At 33.9% G+C, this 26499-nt stretch overlaps 1 protein-coding gene across 2 annotated transcripts in view; it reads left to right on the top strand.

Annotated features, from left to right (window-relative positions):
• Positions 1–26055, top strand: part of LOC110030627 (anthranilate phosphoribosyltransferase) — a 36460-nt gene extending 10405 nt beyond the window's left edge. Inside the window, exons 4-10 of one of the 2 annotated variants that reach the window (XM_020733431.1) lie at positions 9691–9774; positions 9880–9932; positions 14942–15023; positions 23886–23993; positions 24813–24936; positions 25207–25292; positions 25655–26055. In XM_020733431.1, the coding sequence (XP_020589090.1) occupies positions 9691–9774; positions 9880–9932; positions 14942–15023; positions 23886–23993; positions 24813–24936; positions 25207–25292; positions 25655–25876 (759 nt within the window). In that variant the 3' untranslated portion in view covers positions 25877–26055. Of the gene's footprint in view, positions 1–9690; positions 9775–9879; positions 9933–14941; positions 15024–23885; positions 23994–24812; positions 24937–25206; positions 25293–25636 lie in introns of both variants that reach the window. The other variant, XM_020733430.1, reaches the window with a different exon arrangement.
• The last annotated feature ends 444 nt before the right edge of the window (positions 26056–26499 follow it).

The raw sequence follows: 26499 nt of genomic DNA, 5'->3' as shown, positions 1-26499 counted from the left end.
GAATTAATTCTCTTTGTATGTACTGTTTAATGCCTAAGCTTAATATTTATGTACACGCCATTCAATTATTATGTCTGTAATGTTTTACATATACATACATGCAATTATTACGTGTTTACTGTTTAACACCTAATCTTCTATATTTACATACTATTCAATTCTTATGTATTTACATATAAAACCTAAACTTCAATTTTTACGTACATGCCATTCAATTCTTATGTATCACATGGTTAACACCTAAACCACAAATTTTCTTACATAGATACCCCTCTACCTATGCATGCAAAAATTCAGCAAATAACTTGCATTATATGATGATATTTTTGGTGTGCCATATTAGATTTGGGTGCTATAAATGTAAACGTTAAAGTTTAGGTGTTATATATGTTACATATGTAAGCACATGGGAATTAAGTGGTATGTATGTAAATCTTCCTATTATGCATCCCCACTCACTTATGTTAGTATTGATTCACTTTTAGGAAGATTTATATACATATTATTCAACTCGTTATGTATTCACATATCTTACACCCAATGTTTCCCATTTGTATTTATAATAATTTGATGTGATAATATATGTGAAGGTATGTTTTACTTTTGAAAAGTTGGTGGTGATGGTATTTTTGATGTGATATTCAAAACTTGAATGTTGTGCATGACATTTGAGTGTTAGATATGTAAATATATAAGAATTAAGTGGTCTGCATGTATAGGTTAAGTATTAAGCTAATCATAGACTTGATCATTTCCATGCATCAATTTTTGTATGCACATTCATACAATTACTTGAAAAATTGTATTTAAAATTTCTAATAGACATCCTTTATATTTGTTTGCGAGGGGATTCATATTCGTTTTGGAATATTTATGGAAGTGTTTAATATTAATTGTTTTTCTATTTAGGTATCGTACTAATCCCTCATCAACATTTTCAATTTCAAAACATAGAGATGTGAATTAGGTTATGGATTCTCTCTCACCATAGGACCTTAGGAACCTTGATACGTTGATTCTTTTGGATCGGTTTGGATTGAAATCCGATAGTTCAATCGACTGTATTGAGTAGTGGCACGCAAGCAGTCTCCGTTCCTTGGCGAGAGAAATGAGCCGCAGGGTCTGTTTGGGCAGCTGCATCTTAATAATAAACTGATGCAGATAAGCTGTCTGTTTGTTTTTTGCAGTTTAAAAACAACTATGTTACAACAGTTTCTGGACAAATGATAATTCTGCTTATGTATGGTAATGTTGCTTGCAACAAGGTTGTTCGTAGTAGTATATTTCATACTTGAGAGAAAATATTATGTGCAAAACATTACAAAACAAAGATAGACATATCACTAAATGATGAGTAACATGACTACCAAAATCAAGAAAACAACTATTAAAATAACAGTTAATAATATGATAACATTATTTTTAAAATACAGACGACCTATTACTTGAGATAAGCCGTTCTTCAAAGATACTCTCCACGCTCGATCACTCTTGGCGTTGGAATCTTACAAACCATCTGCCCACCAAAATAATCACAGTTTTCTGTATTTCTCCATGGACATTTGTAAAATTGTCTCCCGTAGCAATGTGGTTGATGCGAAGTGACCAGGGAACATTGAAGTCTGCAGTCGCAGTGCTATCCTCTGGGGGTATTGGAAATTCTCGAGTTCATCCTTCCTGAAATTTAAAAACAAAATTCTTTAGACATACACTAGTAAAAATTTATAACATAAGTAATTATTTAAAGTTTTATGCAGCTGTGAGGTCTTAGAAAACTCGGTATATAAACCAACGAATTTGTCACTATAAGAAAACATCAAATTTTTTAGAAAAAAAATTCTTGATTGTCTTTAACCCTCGTAAGACTAAGCTCGTTTGTGTCACATATGTATATCACTAAAAAAGGCTATTCAGAAGAATCTCAAAAACCATAGCACCGAAAAAAAGGAACTTGATTGCCTTTATTAGGATTTCACATGTGACACCATCTAATTGCGACATTCAAGCCATCCAGAAGAACCCATTAGAACAACGTTTCATCATAGACCTCTAAAACACAAAAAAAGAAGAAATAAAAAGGAAAAAAAAATACAACTTGTATAAAAATTGACCGCAATAAATATCAAATGCGTAATTAACAAAATTATACATGAACTATATAAAATACCGATATAATAAACAATGAATGTCTTTAACAACCATTACAATTAACAGAAATAAAAAGTAACATTCTCTCCAATCACCATCCAACTATCGCATCCGTAATTTGTTCTCTCAATTTTGCTATCTCGCCTTCACCTTCACCATCTTGAGTGAAGATCTCGGAAACATCATTTACAGCCTGTGACAAATTGTCCAAGCCGATGCTCATATGCCTCAACAGGGACATTTGCATAATCCTCGTCTGCCCTACGAATGTCGATGTCGTTGGGGGAATGATGCTGTCGAATATAATTGTAGAGAGTCATTGTGAAAATCACAATTTGCACCTGTTTGGGGAATAATTAAGTTGACATATTGCGAAGTATAACATATTTCTTCTTTCAAACACCAAAAGTCCTCTTAATGACACTGCATAAGAAGTGTTTTTTGGTAAACATTGTTTTGCCCCACGTGACATTGCTGACTTGCTCAAAATCATGTATGTGGTATCTCTTATTACAATAGGGCTTCAGATACCCTCGCTGCAACGGATACCCAACATCGACCATATAATATTTATTTGGTGTTAATATAATAATTAATATTGAAGTAAAAAAAAACAGCTCAGTCTCAATCGAAACTATCGATCGATGTGGGAAGCTATATTTCCTAGTCCGTATTACAGATTTGAAAATTTGGCTGTCATGTGCACTGTCCTCCCAACTGACCATGATAAAATTGAAGCGTATGTTGAAGTCGCGTACGACGTTGACATTCTGCTTCGGTGACTTACAACAACTGAAGAATGCGATCTCATATTTTGGAACACGTGTATTCCATTAATTGCTTCAATATAATTCTAGAAAGATAAGAAATATTTTGTAATTACTATATTCATATGAAAATTGAATTTACTAAATAAGAGAAATTACCTGAAAGTATGGCATAGGCTGCACATCGTGTGAAGTCTCCGTGGGGGTCTGTTCGAATGTACGATCTGTTGGCTTTATGACTTATGATAAAAACTGACAAGTGCATTCAACCCTACTGAGAAGTATCTGTAAATTATCTCAGAAGAGTGCTTAAATCGTTCCACAACTCCTTAACTGATTCGTTCTTAAATAATATGTCGAGGGTTATTGCTAACACATCTCGTGAAGTCGTCCTGGTGGAGCCATAAAGTCTATGATTCATCCAACATATTGGTGAATACCGCCAGTGTCATGCAGAACTTATTGCTAAACCTCGTTAGGTGGCCCACAAACAGCTCCCCAACCCATTTGTAGCTAACATTAGAGGATGTCATGCAAGTGAAATGTTTTATGTACGAGTTATAACACTCGTACATTAAATACACTGCAACAATAACTCGCCTTATACACATGTCTCTATTAGCATCCATGCATTTTAGTGTCGAAGTAGCTAACACATAAGCATCAACGAACTAGCTACAATCACATAACATTATGAACAAAACCAATATCAAAATAACATTATTGAAGTAAATAGAAAACATAACAAAAAAATGAAAAATTCTCGGGTAAAGTGACATTTTCAAAGCAACAACATAAATGTCCAAAGCAGCACGAAAAATCATAAGCATTGAAAAATGTCCAATGCAACATTTCCAAAGTAAATAAACATATAACAAATATGAAATACAAGAATCTTGTTGAAAAAAGTGTCCCTCAAGTGTCACTGTTCTCATGAAAATAATACAATTAATCCACCATACGATCAGTTGTCATCGTCATGAAAAACTCTCCTGGTTGGGCCTTCAAGCAACTTTATAGAGAACAAATCCACGTTCTCGTAAATTTCTGGAGTTACATTCAGAATTCAAATAACCTGCTGGACAAAAGTTGCTTGTGGTAAGTCAGGGTTATTGGTGCATGAAACTACCAACTGTGATATCTAACATTTAATGAACGCAGTTATCTCTTTTTTCTTCTTCTCAACCTTAAGCCGCTTTGATCGGCTAGTGGATTCGACCTCATTGCGGTTCAGGTTGAGATTTCATTAGAATCACCTGTTTGGTCAGCTGCCAAATTTGCAGGAGTGCCACTAAAGCCCGTCTAACTGGGGGCATATGCATTATTTCCTGTGACCAGCAAACCACAAAACATACGATCTAACTTCTCTTCGAGCTTAGGATCAATGCCACAATATTTAAATTTTTTAGTGGGCGACACCACCTACAAGTTCAATTGACATGTTGATGGGCTTGAAAAAGAATTTTTAAAATGAACAAAAGTAGTTGACGTTTCAAAAATGCTCATCATCAGTCTTTTAGCCCAACACTTCTTGGAAGCATCAATTGTTCATTTTATCGGATCCCAACCCAAGCCCGTGGTTCCTCGCTTCAATTCCTTTGAAATTTTCTAATCCTTCTTTATATCTCATATGTTTTTCAACCGCATCTTATTGTATTTTCTATTTGTACATTAAATTTTTTATCATATTTTACCATCTCTTTTCATTGATATAAGTTGTCGGAATATTTCCCTTCTCAATCTTTTTGAGGCATTGGTCATAAAATATCATTTTGGTATTCTTATTTCATATTGCAGATGAACCGAGCTCTTTGATTTTAACCATTGTGTATACTAGTATGAAAAACATTACAACATAAACATTCGCCATAAAAAAATAAAGTCAAAATCACACACATTCACACCATCACCACTTCACCCACCACACCAACAACACATGCACCAACAACACCACCCAACCACATAAACAACATAAACACGACCTACACATCACCTTTACCACCACCTTGCACACACAACAGTAATGTAATGAACTCCACACACACAACATACCATCACCACCTCACCCAGTGCACCACCAAGACATGCACCCCCATCACCCAACCGCTACCACCCACTTACTCCCACCACCACACAACCACCACCACGTCGCCCACCACAGCCACCACACCATCCATTTACCATCACCAACATCACCACACAAACACCCAACACAACACCACCGCCGCCACCACTGCCACGACCACCAGTTTGCAGCCACCAATAACACATAGCCGGCGCCCATAGAATCAGCGCGGGACACGAACACACAACCATCATTTCCTCCTTTTTTCAGTGATTCCATAGAGTGAAGCCCTAAGAAAGTCACAAATGGTAAAATTTTTCATGAATTTCCCTCTTAAATTCCAATATCAAATTATTCATAAAAGTCCATAAAACCGGCCCTCAAAAGACATGACAAAGCTAAGTCATAAACCAAAAAAACCAAGCCACACAAGTGAAAATTTTTCCTGAATTTCTTTCTAAAATGCTTTCATCATTTTTTTCATATGATCCACAAAACCCAACCCACAAAAGGCGATATCAAAGCTAAGCCAAAACCAAAAAATAAACAAAGCCAAAAAAATATAAAAACTTGTCATGAGTTTTTCTCTAAAATGCTTTCATCACTTTCTCAATAAAATCCATAAAATCAACTGGCACAAGGAAATCACTTGGCTAAGCCATAGACCGAAAAAAAGCTAAAAAAAAGTAAAAATTTTTCATGAATTTCTCTCTCATATGCTTTTATCAATTTTTCCATAGGATTCGCAAAAATCAAACCACAAGAGCCAATCACAGAGGAAAACCATAAATTGCAAAAAATCGAGCCACAGATGGAAAAATTTTCCATGAACTTCTCTCTAATGCTTTCATCAATTTCTTCATAGGAACCGGAAAAAATCAGAGGCCACAAGAGACAATCTTAGAGCTAAGCCATAAACCGCAAGACACCAAACCACAAATGGCAATCACAACCATAAGCACATTGAACGGTTGGTAAAAGCCAAGCTGCCACAGGGAAAGCCAAAAACAACCGCCCAACATCAACCACATATCTCACAGAAGGAGGTCAGACAAGGGGAAAGAGAGCATTTAGAAATACCAAAGGACAGAAGAGAAGATGGGCTTAGAATCAACGAGAAGGGAGGAAGGAAATGAGAGTGCCAACGGAGACCGTCAACCGGAGTTAGAAGAGGAGAACGAAGCTAGGGCACGGATGCGCCAAACACAATAGAGAAGAAAACCGAGGGCACACGGACAAAACCGAGGGCATGCGAAGGAAATCATGTGATCAAAACGTGGGCTGCGGTATCTCACATTGCCGCCGCACCACAGTTTCTAAACAGAAGTTTCTGCGTTTTGGAGCCGCGCCGCAGGTAAAAAGCAGCCCCAAACACACCCATATTCACATCCATTTATCTTCACGGTTTGGAATGAATGACGAGTCATTCACATAGAAAACTATATGTCGCATTGTCTCCATCTCGATGCATATGTAATTTTTCATCAATTTCTAAAATTTAATAAATTTCTTTGTATTAATTTAATTACTTCATTAAAAAAATTCATAAAAATTTTAAATTAATTTTAAAATTTTATATTAATCCCTTCTGGTAGGCCCTCACTTAACGAAAAATTTTCATAAAATTTTAAATCTCAACATGAAAATTAAATAAAAATTGTAAAAGGGATTTAATTAAATAATTAAAAATCCAAGAATTTAAACGAATTCAACTTACTTGTAAAGGAACTGAACTTTAAAAATCAATATGAATAAATTTAATCGGCCGAATTTATTAAAAAATTAATCACTTATGCTTTATATCAGAAACAAAATTATAACAAATAATAAAAATATTTCATATTTAAAAATATTTTATGAATTTCAAAATAAAAAAAAATTAAAATAAGACTTAAAATAAATCATAAGTTGACTAATGCAACTCCAAATAATCTGAATTATTCGCAGTAAATCATTCTTAATCAATCTGTAATTTTTTCAAAAAAAAAAACATATTTTTAATTTTAACTCATTAAATTAATCAATTAATTAATTAATAATTAATAAAATTTTAAAATAATCCAGAAATATCTAAACTCTTTTAAAATTGATTTTCTAAGTTCTTATGATTCTAGAAAGTCATTTCCTGAAAATTTAAGTTATAATTTGGATAATTTTAAGTAAAAGAAAAGGAAAATAAGAAAAAAATGTATAATAACTAATAAACATTAACTTATATAAATTTAAAAACAATCATTCAATCACCCTTAGATTCTAAAAGTTAATTCTATGTCTTCTTAAAGATTTAAAAAAAAATCAAACTTAAATAAAAAATCTTAAATCAAATCTGAGTCAAATTCAAACATCCCAAATTTGAAAATTTTAAACATTAAATTGTCCCTTTTTACTTAAGTTCTCTCATGCCAAAAATTGAGATCCTAAATTGAAGTCTTAAGAATATTATTCAGCTGGACATGCTTAACCTTAGACCCAATCTTCAAATAATCGTATTAACATCTCATCATTTTATTTAATTATCCATGGTTATGTCTAATTGATTAAGTTAGGTTGGAAGACTTTATGGATTCAAGTTGACTGCAATCCAACTTGAGTTGATGACTAAGGTCAAACCTTGGTCAAAATAAGATCAAAACTAAGTCAAAAGTCAAAATCAAATATTAAAATGAATAAGTCAAAGTCGACCCTATAGTTAATTACCTCTTAAATGACTAAAATCGCTTAAAAGAACTCTCGTTAATGATCAGAGGTATATATCTTCATGAATTCAAAGTTTAGAGTTTTCAAGGTTGGACATAGAAAAATTAAATGGAGAAAGGGACCAAATGAGAACATTTATTTCTGGAGTCAAAGGAAAGAAAAGTAGGGGATGTCACGGATCCTGAGGAGAACCTCAGTGACTTCCCAAACTATCCTATTGTTTGACTTCAATTTTGAGAAGATGTTATTTAATGTTTCATCCTGCCAATTTTTTTATTTAGGACTTATATTTGTGTGACACGGTCATACAAATAACCTGAAAGATATGAGAGTTTACATCGTATCGGACGGCAACCTCAGAACCTAAAGTTAGTTAGGGTTTAAATTGCACAACCTGGCTGTGCAAAGACCTAAAGTTAAGGGAGGATTTATGTTGCACTACGCAAACTATTTCAAAGTCTTATGAGTTTATTTATTGGAAAAGAAATCCGACTGCCTAATATAAGTTCTCAAATTATTTGAAGAACGACTTCGTAAGCAATGAACTAAAGGAGACCTTAGATGTTGATGTTAAATTTGATTTTGCTGACTGCATATTCCCAAAGATCCTAAAGATTGGTAGACATATTAAGTCATATTTATAACCCCACAATAATAACTAACGAATGACTAAATTGCCCTTTTACTCTTGCGCCTAATATGAGTTTTTAAATTATTTGACGAATGGCACTGGAAGTGCCGTTCTAGAGGAGACCTTAGATTTAGATGTTAAATTTGGTTGTGCTGGCTGTTTATTCCCAAGGATTGGTGGGTAGAGGAGTAACCTACGTTGCTTGACATTGTATACTTGGTAAAATGGTCTTTATGGATTAGGAGAGGGAATCACTCGTATGTATAATGAGAAAACACAAAAGGTATCCATGTGGATGGAACGAGATTCTCCCATGCATTTGAAGAACAAATTTCCCCTAGATCAGTTGAAGAAGTTGGATTTTCATTACTCGTAATAGTGGAGCCAAATGCTATACTTTTTCCCGACTTGAGTGCCTACTAATTTCAGCGCCCGATCTTCCTCAGCTGAATTTCTGGAGGCGGGTATTTTGCACGGTTAGTTTAAGTTTCTTCTGTAGCTTGGTTATGCGTTGTTCCATTTCTTCTGTATAATTGTCATGGTGCACGTGTGGAAAGATGAAAGAGAGTGCTTTGCATGATTACTTCTCATTGGTCCATACTGTGGTGATTAGCTGTGGGGAAATATTAAAAAAAAAAGAACGTGCATGTGTTCCTTCAGATTCAACAATTCCATTTTGTGCATTATGAATTCTTGATATTTATTCTTTTTCTCCAACTTTTGAGGTACGAAGAAGTGGAGTTTTGACTAAATGAGGTAGATGGAAGAGGCAAGTGCTTGAGTATGTTTAGAGCTTGATTCTCATTCTTCTGAATTGTAACCCCATATTTTGTTATGTCTATATCTTGAAATATTTCTAATTGCCAGCACCTGAGTTAGATGTTTCAGGGATTTAGATTCTCTATTTTTTCCCGTCTTCTTAAACTCATCATCTTCATTCTTAACATTTATTATTCTCTTACTTGAAACACTGACACCTTATTTTATCTTATTCTCTATTAAACATATCATTATTTCTCTAACACTTGGTGAGCGGTCATTGTAAAGAATATTTGAAGTATTATCATTAAAAGAAAAGAGCTCACCAAGGCAATTTTACTTAAGGCAAGATGTTCAAATGTCCATGCCTCACTAATGACATCTACCAGGATGGGTTTATGTTGTATTTATGGCTCTTATGACTCATTTAAGTGCCTAGCCGAGCATTCGGCTTGTCTCTAACAACGCTTATATTAATTATCTTCTGTTCAAACTTGGAGTTTGTTTTACTGAAGTTTTATTGTGTCCATTGAGGCACCGAGTTTTATAAAAATTTGTCGTTTATTTATTTTTTTGATTGCAGTCATTTTATGTAATCTGAATATTTGCATTGAGGTCTGCAGGGCGGTGTGACGGAAGGGCAACTGCTTAAATTTGTTGGCGCAAATAACCATTTGTCCCCAATGCAGGCAAAGACATTATTGGAGGTGCATTGTGCTATTCTTATTTTAAATTAGCTTTAGATCCTCTTTGTTTTCCTGTAAATCTTTTCTTTCCCCATCGTTGACTTATTAAGTGCGTACTTTGTCTAGGATGAAGGAGTTGGTTTTGCTTATGTGAGCCAAAGAGAAGCACGACCATCATTGTAAGGATTTTTAAAAAGCAGATCTTTGTTGTGGCTATAAGTTTTGTGAAGCTTTGAACCATCTTATGAACTATAGGTCTAACATATTCATACAATCCATTGTGAAATAATAAAATATGATACGTGCTTGTGTCGGTCAACTTTTTGGAAATTTAAAAATCGAAAATAATTTCGAAATTTAATTTAATATAAAAGACATATAGTTTGAGTTTTGAAAGTAGTGTGTTTTAATTTTTAGAAAATGAGATGAGATCGAATGGATCTCATTACATTAGTCTAATAGTTTGCATAATCGTGACCGATACCTCGAATACTACACATTCCTGAAAAATGAGTGTATATTTCGGCGATATACCTAATCTTGCAAACTAAGAGATTTGTGACATCATTTTGGTCTGCGAATATTTTATGTGTGATCGACAAATTCTTCTATTTAATATAAAGATTAAATATGATTTATTTTACCTAGTTTCCAAGTTCCCTATAGAGACAAGCTCCTATTAATTACATTCAAAATGACGGGAGTCACTTGAGAAAATTCTCGATAATAATCAGTGGTTCTAGTTTTCAAGAATTCCAGGTTTAGATTTTCACGGTAAGACGTGGAAAAACAACTGAGAGTGACTCAAATAGGAACAGTTATTTTCAGGAATCCAAAAAAAGTAAAAGGCAGGGGACGTCACAGATCTTGTGGAGAAACCTCAGTGACTTCCCAAACTATCCTACTGTGTGGCTAAGTTTTGGAGATGATGTTATTTAGATGTTTAATTCTGTCAATTTTATTATTTGAGACTTACATTTGCATAATATCCGATTATGCAAATAGCCCGCAAAGATAAGAGGGTTTACGTCTTACCAGACGACAACCTCAGAACTAAGGCGAGTTAGGACTTACGCTGCACAACATGATTGTGCAGGAGCCTAAAGAAGGTATGAGGATTTACGTTGCGCTGGGCGAGCTACCTCGAAGTCCTATAAGTTTTATTTAGACTAAGGAGAGAGTTTAGCTGGTGTAGACTTGTTTTGCTGTTGTAGAATGACGACCACCTCCACTTGTAGTCCACTCTAAGCTCCTTGCCGTACTGCCCACGGAGTTGCTCCAGATTCTTTGTCGAAAATAGCAGTCCTAAATTCTAAGGTTCAAAAGGTTTTATCATGTGTGTTTTAAGTTTTAGTTTTGTTGTCATTATAGGGGGTTAAAGTTGATTAGAGCGACTCCGGTTAGTATCCCACGGTCCCCTCGTTCCATTACCACTATTTTTTTTTAACTTAGCTTAAAAGAGTTGTGAAACCCATTTAAACCGGTGAGATTTTGTTAGCAATCGTGGGTTACCTTCTCCGAGGGACTCCCGTAAATTCAAAAGTACGTGCTATGTTTTTGTTTTGAAAATGTTTAATTTATTTTTTTGAAAGTTATTTTGTTTTGAAAATAAAATTATAATAAGTACCTACATAATGTGTTAGAGCAAGAGTAAATTGTAATAATAAAACAACAACAAATAAAATGTACCAGTATACGTCGTGTATCTGCTGCTGCTATCCCTGTTGCATGTTTACTCACAAAGCATAATATAATTTGCAGAGAATTTAAATAAACTATATAGAAAAGAAGAAAACAGTAAACAACTGAACAAGTCGTAACAATAGCTAGGAACTCAAAACAAGTGATCCCACGGTTTCCTACAATTACAGACTGCAACTAGTGAGTGTGTACGACGATCTTATGACTCCGGACAGCAGTTAAGAACTTCGAATAACACCTGTATGGATTCCTACGAACCCAAAAAATAATGGACAACACCTATGTGGCTTCCTACATACTCAAACCATTGTGGAAAACATCTATGCGGCTTCCTACGAACCCAAATGATAGTGGTCAAGACCTATGTGGCTTCCTACAAACCCAAATCATAGTGGACAACACGTATGTGACTTCCTACGAAACCAAACAATAGTGGACAACACCTATGTGGTTTCCTACGACCCAAAGCATAGTGGTCAGCACTTAAATGGGGTACAAAACTCCTCAAAAATAGTGAATGGATTAACACAAAAACTTGCATTTAAAGGCTCCAAAACCTTAAGCGAATTAGCACTTAAATGGGGTACAAGGCGCTCCAAAATTAGTAAACGAATTGACTCGAAAATCTGCATTTAAAGGCTCCAAACAGTAGGCAAATCATCACTTAAGTGGTGCACAAAGCCTTCTAAAAACAATGAACGAATGTGCCCAAAAATCTACATTTAACGGCTCCAAAATAGTGAATAGACGCAATAAAAGAACGTTAAGAATTATTGAGCATGCTCACAAAATCAGCTACCACGACCTTATGAATTAATCAACATAATATTCACTTAAGTGGTGCACAAAGCCTTCTAAAAACAATGAACGAATGTGCCCAAAAATCTACATTTAACGGCTCCAAAATAGTGAATGGACGCAATAAAAGAACGTTAAGTATTATTGAGCATGCTCACAAAATCAGCTACCACGACCTTATGAATTAATCAACATAATATTTCTACTAACATAAATAACCTCATATGTGAATGATCTAGAGTTTCTTAGGAAAATTACTGATGGGGTACTTGCATGCATACCACCCACTCTTATGTATTTGCTCATCTAACACCCAAACCCCACGCTTATAGCATTCAGATCCTTTATGACATACAAAAAAAAAAATCGATAAAGCCTTTCAAGGGTAAGTAAAAAGTATACCTTTGCAAAGAGATGCGGCTCATAGTGTTAGATAAAAAAAAAAAGTGGTGTCAATGTGAAAGATAAAATAGAGCCTAGGTGTTAAACATGTACATGCAGGTGTTCCTCGCATAGGATCATATGGAAGCTTTAAGCTTTGACAATATTAGATCTTTCACAGTAAGATAGTCAAAATTATAACTGTAGCATGGTTAAAACATAAGCTTTGTTTTACATAATCAAGCCATGCGGGTAGGCAAGCCTTGCCATAAAACATAGACTTGAAGCTTAATCACTGGAATTTCTTTTCAAACCATCTACACAATACTTGCAATTGAACATATATGAGTTTTGAAACTAGAGAGGAAGAATAAATCTCAACCACAATACTCTAGAGATAAATCTGAGAAAACCAGTGGCAAATATGTGATTAAATGAAGACAAAGGTTGAGGTACTTCTTACACTCCGAGTAATCGGAGAACAGGGAAGGGAGAGGGAGGTGCTCGAGCGTGGTCGCTCGAGAGGTAGAGGAAGGGGCGAGCGACTTTCTGTTCGGAGAGGAGCACGGGATCGAGAGGCGCAGGCGAGCTTTTTGTTCGCAGAGGAGGCGCGGGTGAGGCGAGCGGGCTTCGAACCGGAGGAGAGGGAGTCATGATTGAGAGGAGCAGGTAGAGGCGAGGGTTTCGACGCTGAGAGAAGAGGGAGTTCGGTCTTCGGTCCCCAGAGAGAGTTTCGTTCGAGAGAGTGGGTAGGCGAGGGGGCTTCAGCCTGCGGTCGAGTTAGAGGGGGAAGACAAACATTATTTTTTTGTTCGCAGAAGAGGAGTTGGGGGTCGAACAGAGGAGGAGTGTGTGTCGAATTGTTGCTGGGGGGCGAAGCAGGCAAGAGAGCTAAGCGGCTTCATGCAGGGAGGATGGATTCGAAATGTGGCCAGCCCGGAGGAAGAAGGCGAACGTCCCTTTTAGAATAGGAGCGGGGTCGAATTAATCGAACGAGCGGGCTAGAGCCGTTACTTGAAGCGATTGGCGGGGACTTGAATGCTTTCCATTAAAGGAGCAGAACTAATTGGAAACTCATAAATTCAAATCATTTCCAATTAAGATGACTTTAAATCATTCGTTTGAATTTTGAATTTCGAAATTCAAAATTATGTGAGCTGATGATTAGCCCGGCTCAGCCTGAGTCAAACCCAAATCGAACTCGAATCAAACCTGGGTTAAGCCCGGGACCAAACACCGCAAGTTAAAAAGAATATGCATCGATACCCGTGTTAGTTGCTCGCGCACGAAATCATAACAATATGAGTATCCTTCCTAGCTAAAGTCGACGTCCCAGACGTATATGTGTGGTCCATTTCGTCATCCGAGGTCGTCCAAACAAGTTCGCCGACGGACGAGTCAATTCAATTCAAAATCGTGTAGGGTGTGATGCGTGCGCAAAATGCGGCATTATCGAGCGTTCAGGTCACAAAAGGTTCCCTAGGGGCTGCTCCTATTAATGTATGAACTTGACTCGAGTTTCATGTGTCGATCCTAATCAATTCAATGAAATGCCGAAGATTCAGGACCGCCCATGCGAGACTCGAAGGAGTGACGAGGTGGCTCGAATTTTCTAAATAGTGTGGGTCTCGTACTAGTCCTCTAAGAGGGTCAAACAAAGAAAACCTAAGAGGGTCAAACAAAAAAAACCTAAGGTTAGAGCCTATGCTCTAAGGAGAGAAGAAAAAACCTCACCCAAAATGAGGTCAACAGCTTGCTATGTGGCAAAACCATGAGATGATTTGAAACTATATAGATTGCACCGTGAAAACAACCAACTAAGTTGTGTTTCTATGTCAAGCAAAGCATATATTTACAATATATCTTAAAGTTAATAGCGGGGTAAGGCTAGCTAATCTTTATCCTGTTTCTAAGGAGTTTTATGATGCATTTCTTTTTCTTCCCTAAACTTGTCATTTTATCTCTCAGCCATAATTTTTTCGGATCTTTGTTGAGTTAAAGATTTTTGAATTATTAGCTCTAGTAGTATTCTCTCTCAAATTTATGTCTATTAGTCAACTGATGTGCTTTGGTATTCACTGAGCATACCGTTGGCTCATTTTTCATATACAAGGAATGCGACTTCAGAGATTATCGTTCAAACAGATACAAATTTAATTGTCATAAATGTGGATTTAAAAGTTTGTACTTTCAACATAGCCTAGTTATATGCACATTTAATTTTCTTTCTGCTACTTTTCGTAGCTTGAACTACAAAATAAAGTAATTTCTCACTGATGATGCTTTTACTAAATCAATTATTCTCCAGACATTCACTAATTGGGCTCAGAGAGCACATAAAGAAACGTCCACCTCTGGCAACTTCTGAGAAAGTACAGCAATTTGTGCGGGTAACTTTATATCTTTAAGATGCTATGTTCATTTTTCTAAGTGATGGGGCTTTTCTATGTTACATTAAATGATTCAGTATGATCTTGATATTTCTTTTCACCAAGCACTTGTAGCCATATTTTTCAGCATAGACCCTTTACATTGCATTTAGCACAGGGCAACTGAAATTGAACTCATTTTATTTTTATTATTGCCCTGGTTTATTCATTATTATTGATGCCAGATCATAATAGATCGTCAATCATTCTTACATGTTAGATTAGTGAGAAGAGTAGATTAGTTATTATTTCATGATTATACTTTATTTTACTTTTTAGGGTATGTTAGTCATTGCCATATTGATTGTGTAGCTATGAACTTTTGATGCCGTCTTTTTTATGTCTCTGATCATACTGATTATTGAAATAGGACTTAATGTTTTGGCTCCTTTCTCTCTATTTCACACTCACGTTTCTGATTTTTTTTTTCTACCTCTCAATCTCCTCAATTACACATTCGACCAAAGATTTGGTTCTACGCCAAACATTAACTGCTGTCAAGCGGATCAATCCATTTATGAGTTGATAGAGAATCCATTAAATTAATTTTTTCTTTCTTGATTTTGATTTTCCCCTTCCGCTTAGTTTTTGTCCATCCCATGATGACTACTCTGGCTCTGTTTCAACGCGACTGGCTCGGCTTCAATTAGGGCTGCTTGCAATGGAAACAAGAACATAGACAAAGTTTTTCAAGTAGCTGATCACTTCGACTACACCATTTATCCAAGTAATGCTAAGCTGCACAAAAAAATTTAAACAAATATTATGGTGGCCAGGTATGAAGAAGGTTGTTACAAATTATGCATCTAAGTGTGAAGCTTGTTGGATTGTGAAAGTTGAATATTAGAGATCCAGTGGACTGCTACAATCCTTACTTATTTCTCAATTGAAAATAAAAGGATGATTTTTTTTAGTTAATGAATACTAAAAATAAGGAAGAAAATAAAATTGAAGAGAGTAAATTGATATATAAAATGGAGTAGCATATTGCATTAAAATATTTGACATTTAATAGTTTTATTTATAGAAATTGCTACATTTAATGTTTATGATATTACATTTGTTTTGTTTTAGTATCAAAATATCTTGTTTAATATTATTGTGCACCAAGATAGTTATAATTATGCACCTACACTCATATTAGTCACAGATTAAAGTGCATATTATTATTTATTTATTTGTATGTTTGAATCTTATTTTGGAATTATTTCACTAAGCGTTAAGTCATTGGATATTATAATCGTGATTTCATGAAAGGAAAAAGAGGTGGTGGATTAGTAGTCAGGTTATTAGTTTTATCTATTTGACATTTTGGTTCCACAGTTTAGGATGTTTTATAGATGATAGATCTGTGGTGTAAATTGAATATTGGTAAGTCTAAATTTATATTTGGAGTTTATTTTGAAGCTCTTTTTTTATTTTGATAATTGTTAAATGCATGCTTTTTTATTATTTTTTATGACGAGTATTAGAGAATTTGAGGTAAAATTTTATGTTTAGTGACAACCTAGGAAGAGTAAATTTTTATTCGCTTGACCCTGCTGAGTAAAAGATAGGATAAGTGTTGATGGAAAATGGGTTTGACTGAATTGCTTCTCTTTATTACACTTTTGTCGTACTAGATGGGGGTCTAATGAGGTGTGACACAAAGCATCCTTATATTTGTTTTTATTACATCAACATTCTATTGCAATCATATTGAGAGATAAAAAGTATGTGTGGCTACATAGCAGCTATTGTAGAATTGAGGTCAAGTAGCCACATGTTAGCATGTGAGAGGATGAACGGAAGGATTGGCCATGTGTTGTTAATTAAAATGTTCATTGGTAATTGTCCGTCCATGGTTTGCTAGAGCTTCCAGTTGGTTGTCTATTTGTTGCTAAGAAAGCGTTAAGAGTGATATTTTATCGTCTAAGAGAACCCAACTCCTGCCTCTTATGGTGGAGTTTGTCCTTACGAACTTGGTGTCCCAAGATGTTGGCCTAGAAAGATTAGTCATCTGCTGGAGACTGTGTGTATGTGATATGATTCATCGATTTCAAGATCAACATGTGGGCTCGATGGGATGATGCTCATGATGTATCTTGGAAAAGGAGCTTGATCACAAGCCCAAACTATGCATTTCTATTGTTTTTGGCGGTCAAATGAAAGTAGCTGTGATAGTAAACCATTTATTTTCTCATTCTTTTGAATACTATAACTCCTTGATATTTTTTATTTTTTGTTTTGTACCATCCAACATATTTGGAAAGCTCATATCATTCTTGGGTAGAAGTGCTTCCTTCTTTATAATATTTTTCCTACAAGTCATTTCCTACTTATCAATTACCATTTGCCATATGATTCTACTCTTCTCATCCTTCTCTATCCATTTTCTCTTCTTATTGTTTATCAGCATTTTTTTTTTGTATATGTAGAGCTTGTTTTTGCTTACTGGATCCAAACTCTCATTCAACAAAATTTATGAACTCTCTATATATGTGGAACATTTAAAGTTTTATATATTTATCGATGAAAAAAAAAATTCATCATACATTTATGATATCATATTTCTATTTTTTTTTTATTCAGGAGAATTTGATGTCTGATATTAATCAGTGACCTAGCTACTACAGCTGACTTCTGGTATGTGTGGCATACGACTACGTATTGCTTTTGGTTCTCTTATATAACCCGTTTATTTAACCTAAAATGGTGTAAAAGTACATGCTGTTGCTCTAGCTACGTTCATGGGGTAGGATGATGGGGAGGTATATTTAGGACAATCATTTTATTTTTCTTAAATAATTTTTTTCTTGTATCAGTAAACATTCAAGCATTAATTTTATCAATAGTATATATGTAAGCTACTTGTCTAAATGAAAGCATCCTGGCTGTCAACTTTAGCAATTAAGGAAACATATTTGAGATGCTCCCAACTTTACACTGAAGTAAATAACTGTACTAATCATTGTCACTTTTTGAAAAAAATAAAAGCAATACGTGGGAATGTAATTCATGATATTGAGGAGATTTTTTAATGTTGAATTGTATGATCGCCTCTCTGCTCGCCTACTAGACCTCATACTCGCTCATCTATTTGCTTGTTCTGTCTTGTTTGCTCTGTGTTGATCTTGCTCGCTTATTACCCCCTATACTTGCATCCGAGCCCGAATTGCTTGCTCTTCGTTCTTATTGCTCGCTAGTGAACCCAAATTGCTTAGGGATTTTTTATGATTTTTTTGTTTTTAACTTCTACCACGCAATAAAATATATTTGCTATTCTTAGGCTTTTGTTATTTTTAAAAACAGCAAAGAACTATTACTGTTGGAGGAACACTGGAGAAAACAGGTTCATCATGCATCTATATTTGACACCTAGCAGTCGGATAATTGACTTCATAAGTTGCAACTCCATTAGAGCACCTTCTTAACTTGTGCCCCTTCCCTTCGAGATGTTCTTTGTGATTAGTTCTTTGTTAATTGGCTTATAATTAAGGACAAATTCTTGATCCAACATGCATTGCATAAAATATGTGTTGCTTGTACCTTAAGAGGACGTGACTAGATTATTCCCTTACTATAATCCAGCTGATTTAGATTTAATAGGGTCCTTAATTACTGGTTATTGAAACCCAATTTTTTACTTGTTGACCATGAATCCCTCGTGTCTTAGAATGTGAAGCTTAGCTGAGGCAATGGACTTCACTTTGAATACTAGAATGGGAATCATGGATGCACTAGGTAGATAGAAAAGGATGGAGTCTAGTGAGCTGTAAATTAATCACTTGAAGTAAGAGCGAGTAGAATCTTGTCAATGTGTTAATAATGATGAGAAATGAGGGTTGGTGGAGCAAAAAAATTGTTTTAAAATATTTAAGTTTTTCGAAATATTTTTAGTGCTTAAAAAATTTAAATAAAAAATAGGACAACATATTTTGTTCCTAATCATGTTTTAGATTCTTCCTTTTATGGATTTGTCCCGTGATTGTTCTGCATGCTTTGAGCAACTCTTTTACCAATAAAATTCTATGAATTTCTACCTTTGTTCCTAATTGTGTTTTAGATGTTTCCTTTTGGGTTTACATAGAAAATCCTTCTTGTAAGCTTTCTCCTTCCTTTCTACCACCTGAAGTTTTTTAGCATTGAGGCTCCTCCACTTTTAATGGCTTACATGTAGTTTTATTAACAATCGATGAAGAAAATTTCTTATTTTTTAATTGTCTTCTTCGTGTATTTTTTCATTTTTGTAATTCTTATTCATCTTTGTTTGATGGGGTTGTCCTGTCATTTTCTACATTCTTTGAGCAACTCCTTTTCTACCAACGAATTTCTACCTTTGTTCCTAATCATGTTTTAGATTCTTCCATTTGATGGGTTTGTCTCGTCATTGTTATGCATGCTTCGAGCAACTCCGCTACCAATTAATTTCTATGAATTTCTACCTTTATTCCTAATCATGTTTTAGATGCTTCCTTTTGGGTTTACGCAAAAACTCCTTGTAAGCTTTCTCCTCTCTTTCTACCACCTTGAATTCTTTTGGCATTGAGGCTCCTCCACTTTTAATGGCTTACATGCAGTTTTGTTAACAATCGATGAAGAAAATTTATTGGCCAAATATTTTATCTTTGTGTTTGTTGTGAGTTGGGAAACTTTATTGGTTGGGATAAATATAGTTTTCATTGCTTTGGGTCTTTATTGCTTTTGTTATGGATTCTAAGCAATTTCTGATCACGTTCCAAAATGATGAAAGATTGCTCTGAAATATTTTTTTGAGCTCATATTTTGTTAAAGAAAAGTAATACGGATTTTAAAGCGGCCTAAAAATATAAGTATTAAGAATGAATCTCACTTGTGATTTGAATTTTCTTTCCAAAATAAGCATGTTCATATTATTAATTAATTATGCTATTTTTTTCTACAGGCTCTTTTTTTATCATTTGTTGAAAATGGTCTTAAACATAAAATCCCTAATAGACTATTTGTGACTCAAAGGTTAAGATGGACATTATCTCTAAACATTATTATTTGGTTTGCCTCTATTTGTAATTATTGTTGTAGCAAGTGGTTTATTAAGAGCTTCCAAATTTTGCACCCGTAAAATGCGTAGGCTTGATAATAACTTTCTTCCATCTCCACTCTAACTTGATGTAATCACGCCTCACTCTCGGAAAAATGATGGGGACTTATTAATCTGGATTTGATCCAGGAGGCATGAATTCTATAACTTTTGATATGTGAATGGTGGTGGTGAAAGTTCTCATGTTTGTTTTATTTTTGTGGATGATGCTTTAATAAGCTATTCAAACATTTTTAAAAAATTTGGGAATGGTTCAACTGAGTTTGCACCAAGACTTGTCTCTTTAGGTATTGGCTGCAATGTTGAGTGTGTTAACCAACATAAGCTATAATTTAATTCTCCATGATGCTCCCATTGGGCTAAAGATTAATTGAAGGAAGATGTATAATAAGATGGATTTGGCTCCTCTTTGTACTATCCACATGGTTATCTTCAATTGCCATTAATAGGTTTTTTTTTTTCTTTGACTTCTAGATTTGCTTTTTCTACACTACTCCTTGTGCCTATTTTGTGTTCGTCTATGAGGGACTCTTTAGAGATGAGTCTAAGGTGCACCAAGTGGGCGGAGAGGTGAATTGAGTGTTCAATTGACATTTGAACTCCCTTTGATCTCCTTTAAATTCAGAACACTCAAAAAATTACACATGGAAACTAAATAATCTAACAATTAAATAAATTATACGCACTTGAGAGTACAAATTGTAGGATATAAGATTTATATGATATGGTTGACTGACAAAGATGAGTATACAAGTGCTATTCACAGGCTAGATGATATTACACAAACATATTAGCACATACACTTGTAATCAAATTAATCAATCTTATATGTGTGACACCACACCAGAGAATTAGGTTTTGGTTTAAATGATTAATGTAGGAATTGAGTATTTAACTATTAAGCACAATAAGAAAATCAACTGAACTACATAAGTTTAAAATAACCACTAAATACCAATGTTATGCAGATGCTAAACATCCAAAGGAACAAAGGTGTTGTCTGTATATATTTCTAGATGAGAACAATTTATTGGTAAGGTAATATTTAATGATTCATTGTAATACAATAGCATTAGATTATTAGCACGGTTATCACCACATTAATATTCAAATCTATAATAAAAAAATATGGAAATGTTCTAGTAATGTAAATTTAAATTATAGATAAAATTTGACACAACTTGATTTTTATGTGTTTTGCACCCAGTTGGTTTACATCCATTCCTCATTATTCTTCGATTAGGATTCCATTACTTCAACGTGCAAATACAAGTTCATTCATTTACTTTTCAAGATGATTAGGAATCTTTACACCATCTTCATTTAAAACAAGAATACTCCCCAATTACATGCACACAAAACTCCACCTAGATCAACTTATTTCAAACCGCCAAGTTTTTAAGAAAAAGTCAAGTCAAAGTTCTTTAGAACTGTGGAGTTGATGCATGATAAACACCTAGCTAAATATTATAATTCAATCTCTAATGAAATGATTAAAATTTTCAAATTAAATGTACTTGAAAAAATCTGATAAGAATGTAATGAGAATGATATACCCAAGTGGACCTTTTAAAGAACTTGACTAGATGAATGCTTAGAGAATTTTCTTAATATTTTCTCTTTGCATGTATGGGTTATATGTAGTCTAACAATTGTCTCAAGTAATCCCTAAAAAATATTCTAAAGTTTTTCATAAAATCCCTTAAAACAAGAAGCTCAAACAGCTTGTCAAAGGGTTTCAATGACCAGTTGGCTGGCCACTAGTAAGTATGCTGTGACACTGACACCCATTGTGGATTTTTGTCTGTATGTGTGGGTTTTGCTTTACAAGTATTTCTGTTGAGAGTTGTTTTGGTATGTATGTTAGAATCTTGCTTTATATCTATTTTAATAAGTATAAATACGAAGTATATGGTATTATATATGATTCTATGACTAAAGAACCTAATGAATTCATTGAAATTAAAATTGGGATCAAATTCAATAAGTTCACTTTAAATAAGTAAAATTAAGTTTTGCAAATTCAATGATAAAAACAAAGTAAATTTGCTGATAAGGAAAATATTCAATTAAGAAATATTGGTGATATTATGACATAAAACCTTAATTAAGAAATGGAATGAAATGCTATGTGAATGTGAGCTCAATTAAATTTGCTAACGACCATATGTCATCATTGGTCATTTTATGAACAAATTAAGCAAATGATCATGTGTTTAAAATAATTCATATCTAGGAAAATAAATAATTCAAAAAATACGATATTAACTTTGATAAATTCTAAAACATATGAAATATTTTTTTGTAATATTTAAAATATATTTTGGATTAATAGGTTTTGTTTTCTTCATCATCCTTGAGACCTTTAGGGCTTACTGTGCTAGATTACTCTTGGAATCCTTCATTAAGTTTTCATATCTTGCGCAGTTTAGCTTTTTATTTAACAGACCGATCCCTCAGTAAAAGTGGACTTCATTCTGATGGTTGTTATAAAATGAATACCTTAGAAGAAAATAAATAAAAAACTATTAGATGACACTATACATAATTTATTATTAACAAATCTTTCATAAGCTATACAAGTCACATGGGCTTATATGGTCAACATGATCAATAGATGGTTGTGGCTGCAGGGGGTTTCCTTTGTATTGATGTTTTTTTGTGCTTTTGAAAATTGTGTTGAATCTTATTTTCCTAATGAATCTAGTTTTTTTTATCACCATCCCTTGATTATATATTTATTATTAGAGAAAATTTGTAGAAAACTTATCCATATTTTAATGTTTGTATATGGTCTGCAATGAAGATAGTTTTGACGTGTTTTGTAGGCAATCGTAATAAATATAAGAAAAAATTTAAGGTGGCTAGATGCACTGGGTTCTCCTCTAAGCTCATCTGATAGGTTTTTAGTGTTCTTCCCATTTGGAGCTTTATCTGTTTTCTCTTAATACTACAAAGAACTGTCTCTTGCATTATATTTGACCTGATATGTTTCTGTCGACATATTTTATGCTTGATGTTTTGGCGTCTTTCAAAATTTGTTTTGTGAGAGTGAATTCCTTCTGATTCTTCATAATTTCTAGTTGTTCAATTTCTATAAGCCTGCTTACTTTTATAGTGCTTTTTTTCGTTACCTTGGCCCTTATAGATTTATTGATTCACGTGATTTTGTTCTCACCAATTTTTTATACAATTCTTGATTTGAAGGTCTATTTGATCATCTTTAGTCCTCATGGTCACTTTGTGTGTTCTTTCAGCTCTTGGCCTATATGTAACCCCAATTACTTTCACCGAAAAATTAATTTTCATTAATCAAAATATTAGGTGATTAGTTAATTATTAGTTGGCCATAAAATAATTTTTTTCACTAGACGAGTATAAATTCTGTCATATCTATGCCATTAATAAATTATAATAACCCATCATTGATAAAAATTTGGTACCCGTGATAATTTTAAATTATCAATAAACCCAAGTAGATATAAAATACTCTTACTTGTTTCTTGAAGAAACTGATATGCTTACCTTTTTAATTTATGATCCTTTTCTAATGGTCTGATCCTCTTCACCCATTGCTTGTGTCATACCTTCTTTCCGGTTTATTACTGGGGTGAGTTAAAGTAATTATTTTTATCTTTTGGATTATATTTATAGTTGCAATCAAACAGATCAACATTTTGCAAACATCCTGGGTATTACATCAGTATTGATATCTGCTTTCTAGTTGTGTTAGAAGTTTATCAGATTTTTTTCTACTTGAATAGACACTTGGGAAAGAAGCCACTGTTGCTGGATTCTATCATGATGGCTACGAAGATTCATTGTTAATGCTGATGAGAAGGAGAGAAGTCCATGCGGGTTTGGTTGTTAAGGTTAGTGTTTGTTTTTTGTGGCATTTACATTCATACCATACAATTCTTCTGTATTTACATATCTAACACCTAAATATTCATATGTACATGCATACCAAATCTTTAATATCACATCAAAAATTCGGCCATCACTACTTTTAAAGGTGAATACACCTTTTCATGCATAGATTTAAGAAAACAAGGTGTTATAAATGTAAATATCAAACTTTGGGCGTTAGATATGTACATACATAAGAACTGTGTCATACATAAGAACTGTGTGGTATCATGTAAATTTCAAACTTTTTTTTTTTTTTTTTTGTATGGCATGGTTAGTGGATGAATGGATCATACATGAAAACCGTAGAATGACAGTATAAATGCAAGAAAAAAAAATACAATTGATTGCAGTTTCCTCATTCCTCAATGGAATCAACATGTCAGCACTTTCTTTTCTTTTTTAGCCGTTTTTTTATTTTCCCTTATTGCATATTTATCTCAAGTGTTACTGGGACTTGTTTCACATGATTTGAGTTTTTATCAGAGGTATTCTTAATCTTATATGAAGTTTTTGTTCATCTGGTATCTATTGATGCCCCTCATGACTTCTTATAATTTTTGTCAGTTAAAGTCAAACCAAAACCCCAGTACCATACTAATTCGGGAAATTAAATTATCGCACAAGCTATTTAATTTTAGATATTGCTATTTCTGTAGTTTTGTCTAGGTTTCTGATTTTTTTGAGAATCTCCCTATATAATTAACAGAATTGTGTTAGATTGTTTCTTCTAGCAATAATGTACAGATCATGTGAATTTTACCACTGCTACTGATGTGCAGGGGGAAGAAGGTTCGTTATCAATGACAACAAAACCAAGATCTGTTAATGCTTCAAAAGGCATTCAAGTGAACCACTGTGCTGGTTTCCGCTCGCTCAGTAGAGCAGACGACTTGTCGACTGATGGTAACCATTCTCTTATTTCCTCTAGGGATATATTCAGTTCATTTTAGGAAGATTTACATACATACCACTTAATTCCTATGTATTTACATATCTAACACCTACACTTCAATTTTTACATATATATATGCTACCTTATTCATGCATGAGAAGGTGTATTTTTTTTTTAGCTGTTCTTAGTTCATTGTCAGTCTTGATTGAAGTGTAACTTCAAATACTTTGCATCCTTGTTAAATTGGTAATAAAGCTTTTTTTCTTTAATTTTGTGATTAGGTTTTTTTCGCACGAATTTTAGTGTAGAGGTCAATGCTCAAGATTATGGTTTCGAACCTAGCGAAACTCCGAGAACGGATAGATCTGTAAGTTCTTTGACTCTGTTAAATTATGTTTTTACCCATCCATCTATATGGTCATATAGAATATAGAAAAGAAAAAAATGCTATGCTAGTTGTATGAAGTCATTAGGTTATTGTGAGATCCTGATCTGTTGTGTTGGGAAAACTTCAAAATCTTGACATGATATTACAATGTGGAAGTCACATTGCTTAATATAAAAAATGAAGACATTCATAGCTATTTTGAAGACATTATTTACATTTGAAAACATCATTAATTTCTAATCTTGACATAGAACACTGAATAAAAACATTTAAAATAAAATAATAATTTTTTAAAATATTTTTATGAAATATAAAGACTGTAGTATAATTCCTGCATCCAGGCTAAGAAAAACATGGAGTTAGGTTTGGCTGCATTAAGCGGCGAAAAGGGTCCAGCTTACGACCGCATCGTTCTAAATGCTGGAATGGTTGATCATCTGCTTGGATGTGAGGGCGCAGAGGATGTTCAGGTCGCCCTGCAAAGAGCCAAGGAAGCCATTGACAGTGGCCAAGCCCTCAATAGGCTCAGGAACTTCATACAAATTTCCCATAAACTTAAATAGAATTCTTTTCTCCCTTTGACATGCCATCTAGACCCTCTCTCTCTCTCTCTCTCTCTACACTAAATAATATTTTATGTGCTCACAAAGTTGAATGATTTAGTGCTCATTTGTGCTATGTATATAGATTGAAGGGATGCAAAGTGTTAATTAGTCAATGAAAATTTTGGAAGTTAGTGTCAGGATCTCGACGATGATTTCGTCTACACATTATCTATTTTGGATGTCAAGCGAATATTCTTTAGGTAAATTCACATACATAGCACTCAATTCTTATGCATTTACATATCCGCACCTAAACTTTCATATTTACATGCATAGCATTTTGATGCTTTAAACTTATACATGAAAATGCGTGCTTCCCATATAGTGCTATTTTTATGTGAAATTGAATAAAAATCGTGCGCTATGTATATAAATGCCCCCTATTCTTTGAGCATATGTTCGTGTTGTATCGAATTAATCTGTTTCTATCATAATAATATTCAAATTTCTCGATCTGTTTAGATGTCTCAATTTTATACATTATTGTATTTTTCACTTGCCACCTATCAAGTGAAAATAATTCTCTTTTGTTTAGAAGAAAGGTGAAATTTGTAAAGAGGATTTTCATATATGCCACTTAA

Source organism: Phalaenopsis equestris, unplaced genomic scaffold (genome assembly GCF_001263595.1).
Source record: "Phalaenopsis equestris unplaced genomic scaffold, ASM126359v1 Scaffold000745, whole genome shotgun sequence".
Classification (NCBI taxonomy): domain Eukaryota; kingdom Viridiplantae; phylum Streptophyta; class Magnoliopsida; order Asparagales; family Orchidaceae; genus Phalaenopsis; species Phalaenopsis equestris.
The sequence above is the reverse complement of the archived record's forward strand: the minus strand, read 5'-3'. Positions and strand labels throughout refer to the sequence as shown.